Below are 14,166 nucleotides of genomic sequence, written 5' to 3' on the forward strand. Positions count from 1 at the left end.
GGATATTAACCAGTCAAGAGTCTGGTTGGCTACCATGCGCTGGGGGAAGGGAGAAAGGGAAGAGAGAGAAGGGAGAGAGATGGTTTAAGAATGAGAGACATTGTGCGGGCTCACCAACCATCACCAAAAAATTGGTGATGGTCGACATTGTCGCTTAGGTTGGCAAGGAATCATATGCGCTCCTTGACGAGGTGGTGAAAATTTCGTTTGACCGCTGAAATAAACAGAGATGTTGATGACTGGCAATCACTGACTGCATTTGACATTTCACACTTTCTAGCTTCAAGTGTCCAGTTAAAGCTTGTTCTCTAAAACTTGTGACAAAGGATTTTTGGGGGACTAAATTACCTACAACATTAGTGATTCCAAACGCTGCAATTACAGTATATAAATTGGCGTAACTCCTTCGATAATTTGTTTGTCTTTGACTACCGAATTGCCCATAGCTGCTATCTTTTCTTATTTTGCATAAATACAATGCATCGGTGCTTTCTTTCCTCAAAATGCGGCTTACCTACTTATTCCGTCGTCCCGAAATAACACGCAGGGGGTGCCCCTGCGTGTTATTTAGGGACGACGGAATAAGTAGGTAAGCCGCATTTTCAGGTATATCGCATGATTCATCCCAGAGACAACGGAATGCTCGCAGCAGAGGGTACATAAGCTGCGGGTCATCGTTCTGAACAGCGTCGTAAGGTAAAAATTTATATTGCACACTGATATATTTGCAAACTGTGGCATTTTGCACACTTTCATAACCATAGAATTATCGGGGACGTACTGAGAATAGTCCGTGCGCAATTCATTCGAACGCGCAACTAACAAGGAATCAAGTTGAATCAAGAGAGAATCAAGAGAATCAAGAGGCCGTTGAATCATGGGTACTGAAAGAAATACTGCGCCTCAGAGAGAAGTTCCATAGCCACGCATAGTTTTCGAGCAAAGCAACACCCTAGTTCTAAGCATAAATGAAGACGTAGTTTGAAATATTCCTAGAACTGTACTAAGCCTCGCGTAACGCTTCGTGTATGCTGGTTTGCGTTGAGTACCGCACTCTTTTCCCGCTTATATTTGGAAACATACTCAACAGGTCATTATTCTGCTAGTAACGTGCTCAATTTTTTTCGGAAGCACTGTGCGGCTGCGCTCAAGAGCGACATTTTTTAGGGCCACTCAACCGAAGCTATTTTCGCGGCAGAAATATGGCTTCAGCGGGCGACAGCTCCCTTAACTGCGACTGGCCAACGCGGTTGCTACCGTCTTAATATTTCTGCACCCTACTATACTACGGAGGAAGCCCAATAGCGCAAATGTGAACGAACTGGCCTGACGAACGAACTGGCCTATCAGCAGCCGTCAGTATATTCCACGCCATAGTGCAGCGGAGATCAATGCTCTCTAGTTTTCGGCCGCTCTCTTAAAAGATAGAGCTTGGCGAGGCACCTTTGGTTATTTTTGGAAGCGATTTGGGTCCTTTTGTTCGGTCCCTCGCTTTTTTTTGTTGAGAAAGGCACAAATGGAGAACGCGTTTTTCTTTACAGGCAGTCTTCGATTCAGGCCAGAGTCGGACGTTATAGTGACGCATTATTCAGTTCGTTCATCCCGATTTCCATTTCTCCTCGTTGTTTCTTCTCCTCTACCCCTTTTTTTTTCCTTTTCAGTAGAATTATTCAGCTCCAGTTGTATTTTATGTGTTTAGGGACGTATAGAGAGGCTGCAAGACGCGCTGTATAGGGCTGTTGAGGCAAAATCGTTTTACACTGACGTATTGGGCTCCAGGCGCAACACGTCTTCGCACTTCACGAAAGACCGACTCTATGCAGTTCAAATTCGACTGGACGTTTCATTTTCCTCGGGGCACACAACGGATCTGCTTCAGCAACGGAATTGAACAATCTTTCAGCGACGCATCACAGGAAATGTATGCTGAAAGCTCCCCTTGATTTATATCTTCTCGCTTCTCGCCTTATATCTAAAATATTTCACTATCTCGCCTAGGATAATTTCGTTTCGGCATATTGACTGCGACCACACATCGAGAGGAAGAATATGTGAAGTAGAATAAATGTATTTGTAGTATTCTTGGCATCTTGCGATGGAGTCTCTTACTTTGAGAGCCTCTGTTCTTAGTATATTTTTTTCATTATCTGATGTACTTCTCGTTCTGCTTGAAATATTCAGTGACCTGCGAAACGGTATTACTATTCTCATTGTAAAAAAAAAGTGAGTGGGTGCCTTTCATGCGTATCAGATCTCATTATTCAGTCACGGGATTAAAACATTCGGGATGCGAGTGCTGCTTCGTTTCCTCCCTGTGTAACACAACGGTTGGATGGGAGCCCATCGCGATAAGCCCCCTCGTCTACTTCAATGCGGGAAGCGTTGCTGGTGTTTAATGCAAAAGCAGCTTACCGGCTCCAAACTAGCTTTCTGCGTCCGCCATTTATTTGACTTCACCTGCTTCCCCTTTCAACCAACGACGTCATGCCTATTTTGATGAAGTGTTTTTACTGTTGCTCAAGCCTTCCAGAATAATGCTACGCTTATACCACAGTCGCCGAGTTAGTGGTTAGGCTACTGGCGTACCTGACCAGAGGTTAAACCACTAGGATGAAGAAAACAGTTTTTAGTAGGTAAGTTTTCATCGTGGGGATTCGAACGCACGCATTCTTTGTTTCGCACAGTGCATACAGAAAAAAGGGACAAATGGCAACAGGGTGGATTATGAACATTGGTGGCTTGCAGAACATCTTCGAAGGCTGCCAGTCGCACTCGGCTGCGTTCCCCGAAATAAATGTTACTGCTTTACATGGGTGTATTTCCACGTATTTCTATGCTGGCCCATTATTTATTTACCAAGAGTCACTGCTTCTATCTTGTCCCAAACGGTCAACAAGTGGTGCCGCCTCCCATACAGCAGTGTAAACAAATGCCCCATTGAGATCTGATTGAAGTCTGTATTAGCATAGGCGCGTTTTCGCGAGAGAACTGCTCCTTCTCCAAATGAACGAGCCTATACTGCTCGAAGCCTTAATCCTTACCCACGTTATCGCACAGGCGAATTGCGTCCATGAAACCTGTACAAAAAAAGAAATAGGCAGTGTAACACGGCGTAGGTCATACGGTCTCCAGCTCGTTGTTTTCGAAGGTGTCCGGTCGATTACACCAGTGAGCACCGTCACTATCACGTAATCGCGATGTGATATAGTGCTTGCATTCGTAATATCTGCGCGCGTTGCTACGTTCTGAAATTTCTTTCGCCGTTAGTGAGGAAAGACTCTCTTTATATTATTGGTGAACGACGATTGCTCACTGTATACCTGCCAATGCAAACAAACGCACAGGTCGGTGCTCACCGGTCGGCGCTTTGTTCAGGCGCCGGTGGTCCACTGAGGCGAAAGTGCGGTTTATAAATCGGCACACAAGTACGGAAAGCAGCGCAAAGGACGTTTTATTGCGAGTATGTGAAACGCTTTCTTGAGAAGACGTAAAAAAAAACATCTAAAATAGGAAGCAGCACGTGTGAAACGGTGGCAACAAATTCTACTCCAAACGTACGTGTCCGTGCGGTTAAAGAAAGCGCTCTCGGGTGATTGCAGTGTTGATCAAACTTGTATAGCTGCCATTATCTTCTGCTGATAGTTGTCGTGGGCACTGCGTGACAGAGAAGCCAGGTAAGATGGAGATCACGGTCATCGGCAGCTGGCAGACAAAAATTTTTAGTCTTGTACGATATACCCGATGACTGGAACATTAGTAAATCAATCACGATATTGAACGAAAGGGACCGCACGTTAGTCTCAAATTATAAACTGATAGCTTTGACTTCAACATACAATAAGATATTAGAGCAAATTGTATCCAAACATAAACAGAGCAACTATCAACGTATGTTTCGTAAATCTCTGTCGACAGTCAAGTAGCTTGTAGAAATAATTCTCGTTTTCTGAAAGGTAGTTGAATTAGGGCCACACTCACGTCATCTCCTTAGAGTTGAATAAGTCTTTTGCTTAATGTTAACCGCAACTACTAATAAAATTAAAATCGTCGTGGGTGATCGTAAATTAGTACGATGGGTAGAGAATTTTTCTTACCAACCGTGGGCAATAGGTTAATATTGATGACAACACGTCAGCAGTCTGTGATATTAAATCAGGTAGCCCACATGGATTCATTCCTCTAGGTGTGTTATTCTCAGTATGCATTATTGGCTTTACTGCGGAATCTCCTCTCAACGCAAGACTGCTTGCAGACTGCGGCGTCACCAGTGTGCAAACCATTCTCGGCGATGGCGTGCCGATAACAATTGGATACTGCAATCAGTACCACATGTATTTGAATACAACTAGAATACTTTTCATTGCCATTTCTCATATGCGCAAGACATTATGATTTATTTACGCGTTGCAAGGCAACCATCTGCGTCGATTTTATCAATACGAGTACGTAGACGTCATTATAACTCTGAACATGAGCTGACCTCCGCAGACTGACACCATCGTACATTTAAGACACAAAATTAAGCTTTTGCCTCACCAGACACCAAACTGACCACATACAGGATGCTTGTGCCTACAAAGTGGAATATACCTCTGAGGTGCACGACGTCTATACAAAAGTATCTGTCACTGGGCTAGCTAGGTGCACAAATGAGCGCTACGTTTCCTTTTTATTCCTGGTAACCTCAGTAACCCCACTTTATATGAAAGCAAACCTGTCTCTTCATTGTGAAAGTTGGAAAGAAAGACGGCCTATCTTTTTCTTTCTTTTTTTACAGCATAATGAACAATTTAGTATTGGTAGACAAAGGCCTCTACACTTACACAGAAGTTACGCGAATTAGCCGCAATAAGCATAACAAACACGTGAGAGAAGCCCATTTGACAAAGAACTGTTCTAAACAGCCATTTTGTTTCGTCGACAGCGCGCGATTGGAGCCAGCTTCCTGCTGAAGTTGTAAATGCTGAAATTCACGACTTGTTTTAAACCCTGTGTAGTTTGTGCCAGGTTGCTGTTGAAGTTGTAAATGCTGAAACTCGCGACTTGTTTTAAACCCTGTGTAGTTTGCGCCAGGTTGCTGTTGAAGTTGTAAACGCTGAAACTCCCGACTTGTTTAAAACCCTGTGTAGTTCAACACCGCCTCTAGAGGTGGCATAAATGCATTATTTAGATTTTTTTGAGCGCACTGAAATGCTAATTGTTACTTTTCTTTAAATTGATGTACTACCTACTGTGTCCTTGGTGTACTGCGCTGTATTGCGCGCTTACATGTTGTACAGCCCTGCTTTATTGAAGCGGCATTGTATTATTTTGTGGGATTGATGCCCCGAAGTGCAACTGCATAAACATAGTGACGTATTAATTTCTTAGTTCTGTTCGCCACTCCTATCTGGGTTCATCGTCGGACTGATAGCATCTTCAAATAAATAAAGTTTACGCTATGCACTGCCGCCAAACGTGTGCCGACCCGGGCCTTCGTTTGTGTGCCCTTATCTGCCACTGCGCACGTCACGATGACTCAGCGAAAAGCCCGATCTTCTTTCTCAAATCGAAGGAGGAGAAGGTGAGGGAGCGAGGTAGTTCCCTCTTATAGTAGTAATGTAGGATGTCGTTACGCGTTCTTTCAGGATCGCTGATTTTAGCAAAGTCGCAAGAGCGCGCCTAGCTATCTGAGTTGATGATGTATGAGGCCAAGCACGCCGAACATTTGGTCTCTGCAAAGGGTCGACCATCCAGTTGGCTGGGGACACTTTGGAGAGGCCGACGTTGCACGTGAGAGTGCGGATGTAGGGGCAGAGAACGTGATGAATGGTCTCCTTGCAGTTGCAGGGGTCGGAAGCATGCCATGCGTCGCCTTGGTCTTCTTGGTATCACCGCCTTGGCGTTTAAAGCAGTGCATCCGCCTCATTTGAGCTTGGAATTCGGCATTACTTCTCAGCGGCATAGTGCATAAACATAAAAAATTGCGTAAGAAAGAAGTTGTGACCTTCGCTGCGCAGAAACGTTAACCCTTTAGCTGGCAATGTAAGAAGGGTCTGACCTAGACTGTTTTTACTGCTTTATTTGTTCTCGATATTTTTCAAATACTGGCCAAATGAAACATGAAAGGGTTTCTTTGAAAACCAAGTGGGATACCGAGAACCGAAAATATTCTTGACTAGGTGGTTACAGTCAAATGTATGATCCAAAACTTGGCTTTGGTACACACTTTGACAAGGTGAATGTGTGTTCTTGAGATGCCCCTCAATGGAGGAAAAAATGATAGCTTTCTTTAAAAAAACGCAAAAAAATGTTCGAATTAGCCATAATATGGTCAGCACGTCCGCCAAGACCAGACCAATGAGGTCTTCGAGTTTTGTCGCCAAAACATCTGCTGCTGATCACGGTCGACATTTTTGTGACTACAACTGTTCAGCAGGTTCAAAAATTAAGGTAAATTGAAAGCACAGATTAATATTTGGTTTTGTATAGTGTTGGCAGATATGTTTTGCAAGGTAAACGATATTTTTCAGCTGCCAACTAAATTACGCGTTGCATAGGGCGAAAGCAACCAAATTGTTAGCATCGATCGTAGTTGTAATAAACTAAAAAGAGCTCTTTCCTGAAGATTCGTAATTTCGACATGTGCCTTGGATCTGCATACATCTTCTTTAGTTTTTTCATGTTGGTGGTGCATGAGGTGGAGTTACTCGACGAACACGAATAAGCGCCCGCAGGACGTCCTTCTACAGATCAATATATCCACGGGATCGAATAACATCAGACCAATGAATACAAATTGCGTTTTTGACCCCTCCATATACTGATGATACTTCTGAGATGGTTCGGTCGTACGGCTTGCTGATACCTTACATAAGTGTTTCGCACTGCCCTGCATCTAAACTGCCCGTTACATCGTCATAATAATACCTGTTCCTGTTATCATATAAAATGCCTGTCTTTCATCTCGCGTGCAATCGCCCTTTGCGAAGCGTCTAAGTTGATTGCCACAGTTGATACTTAGATTCACTAGCTTTGCGTTCTCGATTACCTCGTAATTCCATGCGCACGAAGAAATCCCACACTTTCCGAATCGACCGACAGGAACTTGCGCTCAGTTTATGTAGTGATCAGGATGTGCGTAAGCTGCTTGTAGCGCAAGGTATCTAAGCTGTCACTCTACTACAAAGATGGTGTAAGACAGAACCACTATGGCTAGCCATTCAGGAGGAAAAAGATATGCCATCACGTAGTGATTATTGTTTTGAAATTTCATTCTATTTTTTTTCTCTTCCTGCCTTTATAGGCCATAGAATGTGCAAGAAACAAAAAAAGCTAAATTTTGCTTTCTACTCAGCTTTTAACGCCAATTGGCGGAAATGACATTTATTTAAATATTAATAGTACTTTGCTGAAAAAAATATGAGTTTGCAATGTCATGCCGCCGTTTAAAGCCGGAAGGACAATGCTTAGGCAAGTACTAACCCCCTCATTCTCATGCTGGATGAACCGCTCTGCCTGCAGCTCCCGTAGACATTAGCGCCAGCTTCCTCTAGTAATTGTGTGAAACTCTATGGTTCGGGTAAGACAACGGAAGGCAGCCATCTGTTTTACGTCATAATTTGAGCTGGTCTATGTCAATAATAATAATAATAATAATATTTGGGGTTTTACGTGCCAAAACCACTTTCTGATTATGATGCACGCCGTAGCGGAGGACTCCGGAAATTTCGACCGCCTGGGGTTCTTTGACGTGCACCTAAATCTAAGTACACGGGTGTTTTCGCATTTCGCCCCCATCGAAATGCGGCCGCCGTGGCCGGGATTCGATCCCGCGACCTCGTGCTCAGCAGCCCAACACCATAGCCAGGTCTATGTCAAAGAAGGCACTGTTAGCGCTTGAAGACGCTTGGTAAGCCAAAAAAGCGGACATGCATGCAAGGCGGGTGGTGACGCCACCGTGAAGCTCTCGCGCGTCAATTTTGTAGGCGTCTGTTCGGTCCCAAGTAATTTGTTTTCTTTTCGGAAAATATGGGAGTAATCGTATTACAAGGGACCAAAGAATCGAGCTTTGAAAGTTTCAAGGAGCCTTACTATGCCATATTTGACAACTTTCACTAGGACATATATATATTTATACACAGCCTTCTTTTTCCTTTTTTTTTCCGCTGATTAGGGTTGCGGAATACATCACATTGCCGTCGCATGTATTTGTAGGAGATGAATTTGTTGATGAATGGCAGTGTTACTTTATCCATAATTGATTCCTATTTGTATTCCCTCCTAGTTTTTCTTTTTTTTGTCATGTCTTGTTACTGTGTTTGCCAACATGTGACGTCAGATAGACATATCAGCACTCAGGTTTGGTGCTGAAGTGAGAACAAAATAAATTCGATTTTCACTTTCTTTCGACTGACGAACCTAGTGCAGCTAAACAAAAATATATTTATATGCTCTTTATCTGCTTATTTGGTGTTTCCATTTAGTATCCATTTACCCTATGCGTCAAGTGCTTATAACATGGAAGTTTACGGGTAGATTGGGGCTTGGTGGGATCAGCACGTTAAGGAATGTTGCTCCTATAAAGGTTTTGACTGCTGTTGGCCAGGGCTCCTGCAACAGTGTTCTTTCGGCCAGCTTTGTTAACCTTATATGCTAAGGCACATGTAACTTCGAGTTGCCTCCTAAGAAGTCTGGCACTCGCGTGCATACGGAAGGATAGATTCGCCTGCACAGCTAACGCAATGTTGCTCCTATGGGTAATTCTTAGTTACAACTAAGTTGGGAAATTTTAGGAGTCGATCGCGATCTATTGCCTGGCACAGACTGCAAGAAGGTGGTCGAAACAATTGTTAACAATTTCTTTGACGCACTTTTCTACAGCGACGTGCCACGTAAGCACACTCGTCCATCGCTAGAAACTCTTCCATCGTCCAGACCAAAAGCCTTCCTTTGCGAACCCGGTGAGGCGTAGTAGTTTAGAAATACGCTCTCCAGGTCTGTACCTCACCTTCATTCTCTCCTAGTTTTTCACCTGCAGGTCACTTATAGGTGGCCCAAACAGTAGCGACTAAAACTGAAAGAAGCTTCGTGCGCAAAAAAGTATGGACAAAAAAAAAACACAGATAACATGAATCTAATAACACAGAATAGGAGCAAAACGAGAACAAGGCAAAAGCAGCAGTCAACGTTTCGACACGTGGATTTGTCCTATTTAAGGCATTTCTCAAGGCATTGAAAAAGACAAGTCTGCTTGTCGAAACGCCGGCTCCTCCTTTTACCGTGTTTTGCCTAATACTACAGAAGAACACTCAAGAAATATTTTAAGATAACAATGTGCAATGAAACAAACCAGAAACACCATCCCACACATCCACACACACGCGCGCATAAGAACAGCGAGTACCATACTGGCATTCTCATAGAAAATAATGTTTTCTATAAATGGAAATATTATTTTTGTTAAGAATATGTCACGGGCTAAATTATTACCCTGTGATGTAGTTCTGGCCAAAAAATGAGTACTTTTAAGCGTTCCTTCGTCCAAATAGAGGTGTTAAACCGTCCGTATAATGACAACGAGTGGTTCTATTGGCTGCGGTCGTAGATAAGACGCGAAATGAAGCCGAATATCCTGAACCATCATGAACTGGTACGGTAGCTTTAGTTTGGCAAGATTTCTGCGCGTCTAGAACGTGACAACAATGTTGGATTTCATGAGGTTACAAGAAATAAGATCACAAGATTACAAGGGCATAAAAGTTATACATGAAGAGAACCGAAAGTCTGAATTTTTTTAAAAGTTTTTCAACGTCCTTCTTTGTGTAAGGGTCCCGGGCAGCGCATGCACATTCTAGTCAGACAGCAGAATGAGGGCAGCCTAACGTATCGGCGGAATGCTTGCTTGGATTTGACTGATTTCAAGGCGCTTTGCTGCGTGCACAGACAGTGTTCCATCTATCCCACTCTCCTCTTTCCGTTCCCCCGTTCCCTTCCTCCAGTGCAGGGTAGCAAACCGGACGCTCGTCTGGTTGACCTCCCTGACTTTCCTCTCTTTGCTATCTCTCTCTCCTTAGTCGCAACCTGATGAATGCGTTATGAGCTAGAAACTTAAACAGTATTTGGATAGTTCTTAAATGTGTGCTTAAGGAGAGCAAGCTTCGTGCTTCGCAAGCAGCGACTAATTCGATTTTTCCGACAAGGGGCTCGTTTTAAGAGCGGCAGAGTGGAACGTGGATGCAGTTGAGGTGCTCGTTTTTCAGACTAAACGCACAGTTCGTGATCCAGATGGTCGTTGCTTCGTGCTGATTGCATGGCTGCCTATTCCGCATGTCCAAGCTGTCTGTGAGGAAAGATAACTTTTTATGGCCGCAAAAAAAGTTCCTAGATGGCGACTGTAAACACGCTAAGTGCGCGTTGACATTCCCTTGAGAACGTGCGATTGCAGCTTACGCGGCCCGTTTTATACTGCTTTATTTATTTGTTATCGATTCTCAACTGCTTTAAAGAAGCTTGTTAACCAGCTTGGCAGGATTGGGGACGTTGAAGAGGACATGTTACTGGGTGCATTTCTTCGCATGATAGAGATGCACTACAAAATTAATGCTGATTTTAGCTGCATTAGCAAATTTCGCTTTCGCATAGGCTGAACTGCTACTATTAGCGTGGGAGGAATCTGAGTGCGTCAGACAAGACAAAAAAATAACCGAGCACACGGGGGTACTGCACTCTGATGTTTCCTGACTAGTCCATCTTGACACCATACGTTTTCATAGTGTCAAATCGAGTCTAGGTAACTTCTTGCAGGTAAAGAAGGTACAGCATTGCGTTATAACTCGCCGAAGAATCAACAGAACATGCCTTGAAAAATTCCCATCCACCAAAGCGATCCATCCGCAAAAAAGACACATCAAAATTATTGAAGACAACCTGACGTACCGGCGTGGAGGTTTCTGCACTAAATGCAGAAGAGGCAAGTTCGGTGTTGAATTTCTCACCAAAGCAAATTTCTGCGTGTATCTTAATTGTAATGTAGCCATTATTCGGTGGCCTCCTGGTTGATTTGCCTTTTATGAGTGTTCGTGAATGCTCACTTAAATCAGAGTGCTCGATCGATTGTGCGCTCTGCCTACTTTCGGATGTGGCAGCAGACTGAGGTTCGAACCCACATCTACATGCTCAACAGCCAAACGTGATAGCCTCTAGACTGACATGACAGATGATATCATAATCAACATTTTCGCGGATCTAGGCTGACAGTGTGCTTCTGAATAATAAATGCGGCAGACGCTACCTCAGTATTACTGCCGACGTTAATACGATTGGCATTTATAGTACGCGTTGATCTTGTCGCGAAGTACGGAACATAGAGATGGCGCTGCTCTGCGTCTTTCCTGTTTTCTTGCTTCATTACCTGTAGTTTGCGCCATGAACGATATATAGCGTTAACCTAAGCACCACCTTGCAGAAGAACAAGTTCTTTTGGCAGTTAACGTTCGAGATGACGATTATGACATGACGAAATCGGTACGATAATGACTGAATCGCAAAGTTGGAATGACGATGTTGGAGGTGGGCGCAAGCACGACAGCATTATGACGATGGTATGACAGCGAATGCATGACGAGGACTGTATGGCGACGGCGCAATGACGAAGATGGCGGTGACATGAAGTGTTCGTGTAAAGAACAACCTGCATCATTTGATTCTACTTCTTTCGCCACCCTCCCAAAACCTCGAGTTGTCAGCACTCCTTGCACCATCATCGCATTCATAGTGTAGTGCTTACTTGTGTATTGACACCTCCGTATTCATGTTTTGTTTGTTTGTACGGTTCATTCGTATATCTAGTTGCTATATTTGCGGTAAACACACACTTTGCCCGGGTTTCCATATAATTTTTACAAAGTTTAAGAATGCCCAATATACGAGAGTTTTCTCAGTAGCTATCAGACGTGTATACAATACAGCCATGACTTCGCTCATCATTGAAGAACTTGGATTCAAGGAATTCGTGCAAGAAATTATGCGTATACTGTTCATGTGCTTTTATTCTACGTATTTAGTCACCTGTAGGAAGCTTTCGAATTTCAATTTGATGTGTAACTTCTATTATATAACAGTGTTTCTTGTGCGAAGCGTTAAGAGATCGATCCCCGGGTATTCTTCGACTGGATGGGCAGCCTCAATAGCAGCCTTGATAACAATAAAGCAGGACGCGTCCAATGGCTATCTCCGGGAGGAATAAAAAATGTATAACTGGGAGGAATAAAAGCCTTACCACTCTTCAGTGAGGCGCTCGGTGCTTGCGTTACGTCGCATGACGACTTACTTCGAAAAGTGACAGCAGCGCACTTATCCGCCCCCCCCCCCCTGCCCCATCTAGCGCCAAGTGGCAGCTAGATATTTTAAATATCATGTAACACTGCGTCACCTACGGCAGCGGTCCGCTTTGGCCCGTACCAAGGTGTCATATTATTCTTACACCTTGGCTCATACGCAAGAAAGCAGCAGCTGTTGCTTACATTTTAGTGGAGAAGCCTGCGTGGTACGGAAAGCGCATGCATTAGGTAGCGTTTTCCCTGACACCACATTAACATAGGTTCCCGTAACGCGTTGGATCTGCCCCCCCCCCCCTTTTTTTTTCTATAGTTCTCTTGACGGAAACAAATCTGAGTTGAAACAATAATTCGGCAAATGAATCCCGTTGTGGTGTGTTGCCTTTTCCACCCTGGCAAGTAGCAGCACGTACGATTTCCAAGGGAAAAACGTGTGGTGAAATCGGCTCTTTGTGGGGCACGTAGGGAAGTGCCTATACTGAGGGAACCCTGAAGGCAAGTGCAAGAAAGTTAGTCGTTAAAAGAATTTATTGCTGGTTTAATATTGGAAGCTCTGGCGAGCCTTGTGCTCTCAATCATCGGTTCTGTGATGACGAGCAACAGTGGCTTACTGCTCACAAAATAATGTATATAATTAAATCCATTAAGTAAACGAAGTTGTTCCACGCGGAACAGCCCTATAGCTGCCAACTCTCCAGATTTGTGCTGGGGACTTCCTAATTACAACCAATCCTCCCGACTGAAAAGACACGGCCATAAATCCCCATAAAAACTGGCTTTGCCCCAACCCTAATTTCAAACAAAAGAAAAATTAAACTGCGGCAGTATTCATTTCATGATCACTGTCGAAGGTAGTGTTGGTGTGTCGACACTGGTGGGTTGACGTCTAATAGCTTAGCAGGGGGGCAAATTAGGCTACTTCGCTTTTTTTTTCTTTCTGATAAATAGTGCAGCACGAAAGAAGACGGAATTACAATAATAACTACTCGTCCTTCTGTCTGGTTTACACTGCATCACTTATCAGTCTACTGCCTCCGCTTCAAACCATTCGGATCTGTTTCCGACGTTGTTGAGGCGAGCTCTTTTTTTTTTTTGGACGACCTTGCGCGTCACGTATACATGAGACTGTAACGGTGTTTACAATAGGCGTTCCGCACTTGTACCCGCATGCTCGCGCTGTCTCTGGCCACACTGCTAGCACAGAGACGTCTAATAACTGCACTGTCGGCCAGTCAGAGCTAGTTTTCACGTGGTTGTGGCACAAGAAGAAAAGAGCAAATTTTTTTAGTCACCCTTCTTCCCTCCCACCTGTACGCCCCTTGTCTCCGATGCCGCTACATGAGCCTCCCCCAAATTGGAATTCTTCCCGTTGGCAGTCATGCGGCTCCCTATGGCAGATTTTTTGTATGCAGGGGAATGCGAAGCATTCAGTTATTATATTTGTCCCTCACCCAACTCTCCTAAAACCAAGCAACCTGGATTGAATCGAAATAAATAATTGCAGGGGCGGGTTTACCGTAGACAACACAGTCAGTATAGTCAAGTATAGCTTTGGATGACGTACGGGCAAACTAATTTGAGGGCGTGCGCGCGTGTGCCTGTGTGTGCGTGGAAGACGGGGGGGGGGGGGGGGGGGAGGGTTTGGTTGCAAGTCATTGTTAACTCAACCGTAGTAACAAACGTTGGCTCACAAAGCGTGTGGGTGGATCACCCATGCTATGTGCCTTATGCGCCCTGCGCAAATCATGGGCGTCGGTATGAATCAATTCAGCTCAACTAGGGGCGAATATCTGAAGTTGAACTACGTTGTCCGCCTGCCAGTAAAAAAAAAAATATGTTAGGAGGAAAC

At 44.1% G+C, this 14,166-nt stretch overlaps 1 protein-coding gene across 17 annotated transcripts in view; it reads right to left on the minus strand.

Annotated features, from left to right (window-relative positions):
- LOC135917129 (uncharacterized) overlaps positions 1–14,166 on the minus strand; it is a 677,883-nt gene that overhangs the window by 393,851 nt on the left and 269,866 nt on the right. For 3 of the 17 annotated variants that reach the window (XM_070524071.1, XM_070524070.1, XM_070524069.1), the window contains one exon: positions 3,455–3,654. The exons of the other annotated variants lie outside the window; for them this stretch is intronic. In XM_070524071.1, coding sequence (XP_070380172.1) covers positions 3,606–3,654 — 49 coding nt within the window. In that variant the 3' untranslated portion in view covers positions 3,455–3,605. Of the gene's footprint in view, positions 1–3,454; positions 3,655–14,166 lie in introns of those variants that run through there. 17 annotated transcript variants of the gene reach the window in all.

This window comes from Dermacentor albipictus, chromosome 8 (genome assembly GCF_038994185.2).
Source record: "Dermacentor albipictus isolate Rhodes 1998 colony chromosome 8, USDA_Dalb.pri_finalv2, whole genome shotgun sequence".
Classification (NCBI taxonomy): domain Eukaryota; kingdom Metazoa; phylum Arthropoda; class Arachnida; order Ixodida; family Ixodidae; genus Dermacentor; species Dermacentor albipictus.